The sequence below is a fragment of the Cucurbita moschata genome, unplaced genomic scaffold (assembly GCF_002738365.1).
Source record: "Cucurbita moschata cultivar Rifu unplaced genomic scaffold, Cmos_1.0 Cmo_Scf00001, whole genome shotgun sequence".
In the NCBI taxonomy this organism is placed as follows: Eukaryota; Viridiplantae; Streptophyta; class Magnoliopsida; order Cucurbitales; family Cucurbitaceae; genus Cucurbita; species Cucurbita moschata.
Window position 1 is genome coordinate 7241228 of NW_019268517.1, and position 11173 is coordinate 7252400.

Here is an 11173-nt window from a genome sequence, read left to right on the forward strand (position 1 = left end):
GAACAACCTAAAATTTAGTGTGCCCATCGCTAGAAGTGGGATGCCAATTACTACGTTTGAGTATGAATGTGTCAAGAGGTCGAAACACCATTACAAACACTTCTTTCTATACCCATGACTTTTATTGAATTCTAACATGACAATTTGTTTCATGCACTTCTGAATACATGAATTTGTTGATATACGATGAATCTTTGTACCTATTTAATATTTAAAGAATGATAAGAGTTAGATTTATTCCCTAAATACATATATATTAGATCATTCATGTATTATTATTAGATAGATTCGTTATTTAATATCGGGTATATATTTTATAGAAATAGTTGAATTTTTCTTTTATGTCAGTAAATTTATAATTTAAGCATTTGATTTCTAAAGAGGCCGGAAAACATTTCCGTCCAAAAGGATCGTTTGAAATTTGACTCGCTAACCGATCGGCGACGGCGTTCGGCATTCGGCAACGTCGAGTTCTTCCGGTCATCCTAACCCACTTTCCAGTTCAGCCCTAATCTCTTTCTACTGCATCTTCACTCAGCTGCCATCTTGCTCGGAAATGGTGTTGCTTCAATCACTCTGTTCGCCTTTAACCAAAAATCACTTGTAATAAAGCCTGAGACAGCGGAAGAGGAGAGGAGTAGCATGGGGGATCTATATGTGTGGCTCGTTTCATTCTTCTTTCTCATAGCTCTTCTGATTGTCCTTATATATCAGGTAAATTTGAAACCCTATCTCGTCTGTTTTTCGCGAATTATCTTCAGTTCAAGTTGGTAAGGTAGAATCTGTTTGAATCAAAGACGGTTTATCTCAAAATTTCGTAGGCGGATACATTGCTTACCATCATTAATTTTAAGTAAATGAGTATTTCGATTCACGTTTTTTTCAGCTCGGAGGGATTAGTGTTTTGCACAATTATGTTCACATATTCGTCTTCGCATGTCAATTTGGAAGTACTTTTATAGAAAGCGTAAATCTCGAGTGCACCTTGGATTAGATTTGTATTGAGTGTTCCAGCAGCGGCTGGCGATCCTTGTTTTTTGTTTGTTTACTTGTTATTACTATTATTTTCTTTGGATTTCACGTCGAATTATTAATTTTTTGCCATACTCTCTGGTGTTCTTGTTTTAATAATTTGAACTTTTTATTGCTTTTCCCCAATTTCTTGAAGTTTTGATCTCATTTGTTATGAGAAGGACAATTAAAGTTCAGATTTATGAACATATGGTCAGCTCCCCTCTGGCTTATGGATGTGATAGATATGGATACCGTGGGTCAATACAGCATGTTGGCTGATTCTTAGTTTGAGTGTTCTAATATTGATCGTTAGAATATCTATTGGTAGAAGCTCAATTTGAAAGATACTGGTAGTGAGTATGAGCTCGTATTGAAACATATTCAAAGATTTTAAATTTATATTTAGAAGTTATTCGAATCGAGTTTTCCTTTTGTAACTAAACGTATCAATTGCCTCTTTTTGAACATTTGAAGTATGAAAGATCAAAATCAACTTCTTGTTTAGTAATTTATAATCATCATCTTTTGTGTAGCTCATGTGCTTGGCAGATCTCGAGTTCGATTATATCAACCCTTATGACTCTGCTTCTCAAATTAATAAAGTGATTTTTCCGGAGTTCATTTCTATGGGAGTTTTGTGCCTCTTCTATCTTTTAACGGGGCATTGGGGTATGTCAATACTTTGTGGGCCCTACATATATTACAATGTGAGAATGTAAGTGTTCTCATCCCTCATCTTTAATTGAACTTATTATCTAAATCAAGTAATATCTGTTACAATTTTTATGCACAAAGTTACAAAGATTCCTAGAGATAAGCGTGTATGCATGATTTGTAATGTACTATACTGTTTAACCAAAGAAACACATGATTATGAAAATATAGGCTATTTGCTTCTGATTTTGAGCATTCAGAAAAACCATAGCCTCCCATTGATTTGACAGATGTTAAATTTGATGATTGTCCTCAAAGCTAGATCTACCTTGTAGGGTTGGACTGTCACGGCATAGCTTAGATCTAAGAAACACAAATACGGCCATGCAACACAGATACAAGACAACATGAACATGGCAATACGTTGATTTCCAAAAAAAAGTAGGACATAACTCGTTGGTAACATGTTAATGTTATTTTTAATTTTTTAAAAATACATTTGTGTATATTTGGACATATTATGAATATCTAATACTTTTAATGTAAATTTCTATCTTTAAACATCAAAAGAACATTTATAGATAACGATAAGATAACAATTAACAAACAATGTCAACAATATCCAGTAAGTCTCACACACACACACACACACACACACAAAAAAAAAAAGAAAAAAAAAAGACTGCAACATCAACAATATGCAATATCCAACAAGTCTTGTAAAAAAAACTACAAGGTAGAATCAAACAAAACAATCCTTCTACAGATTACATATTTTCCCCATCTTTGTCCTCTTCACTGGTGGTTGACAACAACTGACAATGGTTGTTGGTTGTTGTCATTGATGAGCAGCTGTGAGTTTTTTTCCCCCTTCATGGATGCAATCGTGAATTGAAGGTTTGAAGATATTGAAAAGAAACCCTAGTATTTTGAGGTTTATATGTGTGGCTTTAATTGTTGGGTATTGTGCTTTCTTTTAAATGAGCTTAAAAGACTTAAAACTTGAAAATTTGTAACATTTACGTGTCTCAGTCATGTCTTTGTGTGTCCCCAGCTGTGTCCAAGTGTGTTCCCATTGTGTCAGAAAATGAAAGGAAAAAAGAATGATAGACACGCAAAACAGCGTGTTGAACATGTGTTGACATGTCCGACACTTGGCTATTTTACAATTATTGGTGCTTGATAGGCTTAGATCATATTGATACATGGTTGTAAGTAGAGTACATTTGGAGTTTGGAGAATATGCAACGGTGCTAATTAAGTAGAATACATTTTACTGGACCAAGGAATATGACTTACCCTCGATGTGTTTACAAGGTATAGGGTTGGAGCTTGCTTGGCTTCCATCTCTGAAAATGCTTGTGGTAGCGTAGAATGGTGGCAGGACTTCATTGATTGAAAAACTAATATACTATGCCTTTCAATCATTTGCTTTTAAAAACATTAAGCTTATTAATACTGTTTCTACGTATGAGTTCCATTGTTTTGTTATCTACCTTTTATATATGTTTTCGAAAGCTAAGCCAAATGGGTCATCAAACAGGGTCTTAGAAAATAAAGTTAGTGATTATAGATTTCTAGAGTTTTGGAAGGTAAGAAAGAGAGAGCTCCTATTCCCTTTTTCTTTTTCCATCATATATAGAACATGTCCTCATTGTTCTCAAAGTGCCTTTGGTCACTAAAGCCCTTGGTCCACACTTTCTACCAAAAGAATCAGGATCTTGTTGGCCAGGACATGTCCTCTCTATGGCCATAAACATTTCTGTTTCCTGGAAAATAAGGATAAAGTTTTCTTATGGACTTTAGGTCTATTAGTTTGTATCCTCAAGTATAAAACTATTTCTAAATGTCTTGATAATACCATTTAAAAGTATTTTTTGAACAGTTGTTTTTGTTTTTGAAATATAACTAAGAATGAAAATGTTTACTCAATTTATGTTGTTTGGAATTGGACTATGACATGACTCTGTCGGATTGAGTGGTTAAGGCACCATTCAAAGGAAGAATCCTTCTTTGGCTCAGAGTTGAAGGAAGCATTATGACAATCATGATATTTTGGTGATTCACCTCCCAGCTATTGCGTTCGCAGTTACCTGTATAGTTGAGTGGTCGTGTTTGCAGCTCCGCAGTATTTTGATAGAAATAAAAGACTTGAAGTTATATTATAAGATAGAAGGATAAAGGAATAGGAATACAATTAACTCTCCAAGTACGTCCAAGTATCTAAGGTACTTGGAACATCCCTCTTGAGCATTTTCAAGCCTAAATCAACTATACTATTCCCTACCTCCATCCCTTTTCACTTCTTTTAATTGTAACTCAACCACGTTACTAATGGAGTATAATAAATGTGGGGTGAGGATTTGAATGGTGTGAGGATTTGAACTTCTGATCTCAAAGAACTAAGGAATGCTTTTAACTCTTTCTTTCGCTAAATACTAGTACACTCCTACTATCCTAATTATAACCCTGGAAGTTACCCCAAATGGCTTTCCTAAAATTACCGTACCCCTAAAACACACCTTGATATGATATGCATATCACTATACTCAGCAGTTTTTTCTCGTGACCAGGTATCTACGAAGACAGCACCTGATAGATGTTACAGAGATATTCAATATGCTAAACTGGGAAAAGAAGCAACGGCTTTTCAAACTAGCCTATCTAGTTTTCCTCCTCTTCCTCTCTGTATTTTGGTACTTCAAGATGGGAAAGCCCTTTCATGTTATTGTTTTGTTGCCTTTTCTAATCTTAAATGCCTCTGACCGAGTTTGCCTGATTTGTGATCGCAGGATGATATATTATGCTTTGGAAGATGATGAATAAGTAGAAACAATTGTTTGCATGCAGTTGATTGTATCTTAATGGCTTGTGAGTTGAATTTCTACCCTTCAGTATCTCTTTCTGAAGCTCCCGCACTTGGCAGATTTCAAGGACATTCTCGTTGGGCTAGGAACTAAAATCTATTTTGGAGAGAGATTCAGCGCTTGACTGGCTCTAATTTGCACCTTCTCCACTTCAAATCAGGCTTGTCAATACATTCTGTTAGGTACTTTTCATGGTTGAAATAACTATGATGATTGATGTCTCCCTGTCACACACAAGCTAGCACAGACATTTTAGGCAATGGCAATTCCTATGTGACTATGAACTCGATTTATAATTATGGAGGAATTTGAGTCTAAAGGGAACAAGTGTTCAAGACTCACATTCTTTACTTATTATTTCTTGTGAATTTCTTTGAGATTTTTTTTTTTTTTTTTTGGTTTTTTTCTGTAGACAAGAAAAAGAGATTGATTCTTAATGAATATGTTTCATTTTCAACTGGAAATGAACACTCCAGTATAACTAAGCTCGAGCATTTGACTTGCGAGCATTATGTTTGTCCAAGCTAGGTTGTTTAGTTGATGAAATAACATATATTGGACAACATTTGACTCGTAGGTTGTTTAGTTGATGAAATAACATATATTGGACAACATTTGACTCGCAAGTGTTGCCAATTTGAGAATAGCTCTATTAATTGAGATATTATATCATGGATCGGTAGGTTTTTTCATGATATAAACGTGAAAAATTTCATAACTTAAGAGATATATCATATTTATCAAATTAAGAAATTGAACCGAATGAATGATTTTGTTTAGCTCTGCAAACTGTGTTCTTTGTTGAGATTTAAACAATAGAAACTATGATTTCATTTTTAACTCTCTTTTCAAAAACTATATACTTCCTCTTAATTTCTTTTTCAAGTTTTGAACTTTTTCTTAAAACTCAGATTTGGATTGTTAGCCAAATTTTAAAATTTGACAAACATTTAACAGAACAAATGTTCATAGTTGGGAAAAATCAAAAGGCAAAAATGAAAAACAAGACCGTAATTTTTCTAAATATGTTGATTTTCATCTGTTAAAAGATCAATTAAACCAAACCAACCTGAAATTTATCAAAATATTGAACACTTTCACTATCAATAAAGTTCTCAATCCTTCCACAAGAACAGCCCAAAAACTCATTTATCAACACAAGTTAGCACATGATGACTCATTTAACAAGAAAAACAAAGCAAAAACTAGCTACCAAATTTAGTGTCCCTTCTAGGTTAACCTAATGACTAATAGTAACTAATAGAAGACTCGAGAAAACGAGTGCAAGTCATGATCATCTATCTATCTATAATATAACATTACATATTTTCTTAATGACCAAATGTAGTATGCCAAGCAATTGTTATTTAAAAATAGTCTAAGTACGCACAAACTGATCAAATATTCACAAATATCTTACGAAAACAAAATCAGTCATTTTTAGGTTGAGAATTACTGGCAGCTCATAGTCTCCACCATTCCAGATCTTCAAGTTTGTTGAGATATATTGCACTAATACAAGTGAAACAGTTGGGACGAAAGATAAGTTTTAGAAGTAAAATCTATAACTTCAAAGTCCTTCACTACCAACACAGTGGGGGGCAGGGGGATTCAAGTAGGCTTCTCATACGAATTCTGATCTCGAAATTCAGACATGGCGTTTCGAATCATATCAGCTACATTGGGTTGCACAAACATGTGAGTATTGTCCAAAATATGGATGATAAATCTATGGGATGCAGGTAGGGATGCATTGTAATTGATGATAAATTGTCCCATAGGTATGTCACTGCACCAAGGAAGAAAATCATTTCTATTATCTAAGAAGAAAATAAAATTTATCTCAAGAACAGGAAAAAAAAAAAAAATCCCTAGAATCTCAGTTTAAAACTACCTCAGTAAAACTAGGATAAAGATGTATCAAGGATCCCCAATTCAAGATGGGAAAGATAGTTAATATCAGTTTTAAGCTTTGCAAACAATTGCAAATAACAAATTTTATGAACCAAGGAATCTGCCAAGGTCATAATTCTTCAAAACTTCTTTACATTCAATGAGAAACAAAAACTCATAGCAACATTCCAATGAATCTATCCCAGTGTTTATAAGAGATCATCAAGAAAACAGGGAGAAAAGAAAAGAAATGAACAAGATCCCAAGTAATCTACAATATCACACTGACAGTTTCTAGTCAATCAAAAGCGCAGTAGTTTCCGATGCCATACTAATTCTAAAGACTCTATGTAACAGTCCATGCCCACCGCTAGCAGATATTGTCCTCTTTGGGCTTTTCCTTTCAAGTTTCCACTCAAAGTTTTAAAACGCGTCTGCTAGGGAGAGGTTTCCACACCCTTCTAAGGAATGCTTCGTTCCCTTCTCTAATCGATGTGGGATCTCACCATCCACCCTCATTGGGGCCAGCATCCTTGTTGTCACACCACTCGGTGTCTGGCTCTGATACCACTTGTAACAACCCAAGCCCACCGCTAGCAAATATTGTCCTCTTTGGACTTTTCCTTCTGGGCTTCCCCTCAAGGTTTTAAAACGTGTCGGTTAGAGAGAGATTTCCACACCCTTAAAAGGAATACTTCGTTTCCCTCTCTAACTGACGTGGGATCTCACACTCCATCCCAGTGTCCAAAAGAGATCATCAAGTAAAAAGGGATGAAAGAAACGTAGAACATGACTCCAAAGTAGACAACATGACAGTAAAACTTTCTAGTCATTTAAAGAAGCTTTCTCAATTCAAATGTCAAAATAATCTCAAAGACTCTGTCCCAGTGTTCAAAAGAGATCATCAAGCAAATAGGGATTAAAAGAAGAAGAAGAAGAAGAGAACATGATCCCAAGAATTAGTAGACAACATCACAGTCTGGTCTTTTTAAGCTCTGTCATTTCAGTACTCATAGCTATCACAAGGATTCTATCCCAACAGAGAAAAGAACAGATTACCAATAGACAATATCACAATGGAAGGTTCTAATCTCTAAGAAGCAGTGTTATTCAAATGTCAAAACAATTCCAAAGAGAAGATGAAACAACCAACGGAAGAAAAGTAGATTTCACTCAATAATCAAACAAGAGAAAGTGCAGCCCAACAAAATCGATATCTATCTTTGAAGTATTACCAGGAGATGAATAGTCCTTTAATGGCATTAACCATGATGTCAAAACGTCCACGCTCAAAGGGAAGCCGCAAGCAACGAAAACTGAAAGCCCCTACATTCCAATTTCCAAGTGATTAATCAAGAATATTGAATTCTCAGAGGCTAATCGATTCGATTGTCATCAAAGAGTGGCCCAGAAGAACAAATATGAACTTCCATAAGGGAATAAAACAAAAGGATGTTGATTTCGGAGCACGTCAAAGTAAAATTTATCCAGGAAATCGATCAAAACGTAAAATTAAGTTAGGAGAAACGAATACATAGTAGAACATCGCAAAACCCTAGATCGAGATAAGGCATCGGCGTAATCAGTGGCATGAACTTACCGGTGTGTTTGTTCTTCAGCGGAGGAGAAAAGAAGGAAGAAGAAGATCCGCACGGGAACGCTCAAACGACTGCAACTCAAAAACTGAGTAAAAAATAAGGTAAATTAAATTAATAAAAATATATCGTTTTATCATTTTAATTTAAATAAAAATAAAATGAATTTAAATAGACATTTGAAAGTGATTTTAAATATTGTTATAATTTTATTTAACCAATAAACCAAATTAAACAACAATAGCATCATTTTTTTTTATTAAAACCAAAAAACATAAATGATAAATCTTTATTATTTTAATTTAATTTTAAATATAAACATTTCTCGAACAAAATTGATTAAGCAAATTGTCTCGTAACTTCTCTTCTCTCCATTGCTTGTTCACTTCAGCTATGAACTCTTCTATCCTCTTCTCCAGTTCATCGTTATTGTCTTCTTCGTCACATCGCTCGGTTTCATTCTCATCATCAACGTCTTCATCTTCCTCGTCACATTGCTCGGTTTCATCTTCATATAATTGCCCGATTTCGTCGTTGTATCTATCATCTTTCTCATTTTTATGGTCATCTTCATGTTCATCATTACGAGCACAGAATTCAATGTGTTGACAAGAGGTATAGTATCCGTGATATGACCCTGGATAGCACGACCCTTTTCGTATATGATAGGAAGATTGACGAGGTGGTGGCCAATGGTACGACGCAATTATGAGAAGAATTATAGAGTTGAAGACTGAGAACATGAAATGAGGACTCCCAAGAAGCTTAGTACTTCGAAAAAATTGAGATGATTTTGAAGTTACCAACAAAACCACCACCGCCGCCGCCGCCGCCGCCATGACAGCCACCAATCCCACCATAATTCTCATTCCCATTTTGCCATTCACTCCCTCCTCAAACCCCTCCTCCTATTTCTATTTATACTTCCATAAATTTATAAATTGATCCCTAATGTTTCTTTTATTATTATTTTATCCTCAATTATTAAAGAAGTTTTCTAATTTTTTATGAAAAAAAAAATTATTTATTAAATTATGAATATTTTTTAAGAAGTTACGAGATCTCGCAGCGGAGAAGAGAACCAAACATTTCTTATAACAGTGTAGAAACATAGTCCTAGTAGACGCATTTTAAATACTTGAAGAGAACCCAAAAAGGGAAAGTGGGCTTGGGCTATTACAAATGGTAATAAAGCCAGACGCCGGGCGGTGTGTCAGCGAGAACGTTGGTCCCCAAGGGGGTGGATTGTGAGATCCCACGTCGGTTGGAGAGAGGAACGAAACATTTGTTATTAGGGTATGAAAACCTTTCTCTCGTAGACGCGTTTTATGCATTAATTTATACTATAATAGCTTATAACTTGATACAGCTTGCTATAAAAATTCGATTATCATAAAATTTAAAATTTAAAAATTTAAAAGATCATGAATGCCCTAAAAAATGAAATGGACGTTTTATTCACGTAGCTATACTGGACTTTGTTAAATTGCACGGTTGAGGGTATTTTAGGAATAAATGATGAAATGTTGGAAGCATAATATGAGGGAGGATTTGTTATTTAAAGTAAAATAGAAGCCATTGTTCTTGCATTAACATAAGGGAAGAAGTGTTTTATATATAATCTTGGCCTTAAAGACTTTTCCTAAACAAACAACTTTCTTTTAAAACCGTGTGCCTTGGGTTATAAGAAACCCCACTTAAAACCTTGCTGTTTTTTTGTGTCCGTTTTATGTCGACTGAAAACGAGGGAGGTCATAGGTTTAGACTATATTGTCGGTGATATAATGTCTTCAGTGGGTTTCAGTTCAAAGTAGAGGAAACGAAACATTTCTTATAAGAGTGTGGAAACCTCTCCCTAGTACACACATTATACGTAATGGGCTAAAGTAGACAATATCTGTTAGCGGTGGGTTTGGGCTGTTACATATGGAGGCTCGTTTTCTTTTATAAAGTTCTTGTTGTCTTTATTAAATGTGTCCTTGCAAAAGAGATGTTTTTATAGATGTTTTTTTGTCTCTCATTTCTTTTTCGAATAAATCGTAGGACCTAATGGATCGAACTCATTTTGCTGCTATGAAATGTATTGGCTCGCTCATTAAAAGGAGTTGTAGATTTGTAAGACCGTGATAAGGTCTCATTTACTTTCGAAACTATTAGTTTAACGTAGCAGCCTTCGGTCGGAAAAAGGCTCTAAAACCCTTACTCGTAACACCAACATTATAGAAATGTACACACAATAGAAAAATAATGTATAAAATTATGCGATCCCGTTATCTATAATAACCATAATTGTATTATTAAAATTGTTGATCCACACGTTAGCAAAATGGATTGGTCTATTGCCTTGGTCGGGGTCGATGTCCACTATTTTTAAGGTATAAAGTTAATAAAATGTCCACCGAGTATAACACAAAAAAATGAATTTAGGACATAGGAGCTTGAAATATCAAACAAGATGAACAAGAAGACGAAGAGAGAACTTGGTACTAAAAAAATAATTAACTTACGTTCGTATCGGTTGGCTGACTTCTCAAATCTAGCCCTAAAGGTGACCAAGTCTCAGCACGGAATGATGGCGTTGTTGTCGTTGTCGTTGTCGTTGTTGTCATGTATGACTTCAATTCAACAGGGGATATCGGAAGAGCTGAAACCGGTAATACAATGTCTTGTTTCGGTTTCTTCGATTTTTGTTCATGTTGGTTCCCTGATATAAAGCTTCCTACTACCACCTACATTTTTCAAAGTTGTTAGGTTCAAGAAATTTACAAGTTTACGGACTAAATAGACACCATACAAAAAGTTCATCATAAAACAAGCCGATAGAAAATGAGATATTTATACTTGAATAGAACTTGCAGCTACTAACAAACCAACAACTCCACCACCAAAGACACGTCCGTCTGAACTCGCTAAGGAAACACTCATTCCACCAGTTCGACTCCTAGCTCCTGCATTGTCACTCGGGATGAACGATCCTGACAACGACAATATCTCGAACCGACCCTGAGAAGGAAAGAGGAGTATCTTAACCTATGACCATATTTGCACTTCCTGAAACAATGGCAAATTATAAAGTGAAAAAAAAAAAAAAAAAAAAAAAAAAAAAAAAAAAAAAAAAAAAAAAAAAAAAAAAAAAAAAAAAAAAAAAAA

General features: G+C 34.8%; 3 protein-coding genes across 5 annotated transcripts in view; 1 reads left to right on the forward strand and 2 right to left on the reverse strand.

Moving 5' to 3' along the window:
* Positions 1 to 353: 353 nt before the first annotated feature.
* Positions 354 to 4885, forward strand: LOC111448252 (protein cornichon homolog 4-like). The gene is made up of 4 exons (XM_023087733.1): positions 354 to 714; positions 1548 to 1729; positions 4242 to 4364; positions 4461 to 4885. Exons 1-4 carry the CDS (start codon positions 643 to 645, stop codon positions 4492 to 4494), a joined length of 411 nt encoding a protein of 136 aa, XP_022943501.1. The 5' UTR covers positions 354 to 642; the 3' UTR covers positions 4495 to 4885.
* A 985-nt stretch (positions 4886 to 5870) lies between these two features.
* Positions 5871 to 8124, reverse strand: LOC111448261 (RNA polymerase II transcription factor B subunit 5). 2 transcript variants are annotated; one of them, XM_023087745.1, is made up of 3 exons: positions 8029 to 8124; positions 7664 to 7754; positions 5871 to 6324 (listed from the first exon to the last, which is right to left on the reverse strand). In XM_023087745.1, exons 2-3 carry the CDS (start codon positions 7696 to 7698, stop codon positions 6147 to 6149), a joined length of 213 nt encoding a protein of 70 aa, XP_022943513.1. In that variant the 5' UTR covers positions 7699 to 7754; positions 8029 to 8124; the 3' UTR covers positions 5871 to 6146. The 2 variants fall into 2 exon arrangements, with proteins under 2 accessions (XP_022943513.1, XP_022943520.1); XM_023087752.1 differs by having other exon boundaries at positions 7664 to 7744; positions 8029 to 8117.
* A 2295-nt stretch (positions 8125 to 10419) lies between these two features.
* Positions 10420 to 11173, reverse strand: part of LOC111448214 (AT-hook motif nuclear-localized protein 1-like) — a 2952-nt gene continuing 2198 nt past the window's right edge. For both annotated transcript variants that reach the window (XM_023087694.1, XM_023087687.1), the window contains 2 exons: positions 10865 to 11026; positions 10420 to 10752 (listed from right to left, as the gene is read on the reverse strand). In XM_023087694.1, the coding sequence (XP_022943462.1) occupies positions 10522 to 10752; positions 10865 to 11026 (393 nt within the window). In that variant the 3' untranslated portion in view covers positions 10420 to 10521. The remainder of the gene's footprint in view (positions 10753 to 10864; positions 11027 to 11173) is intronic.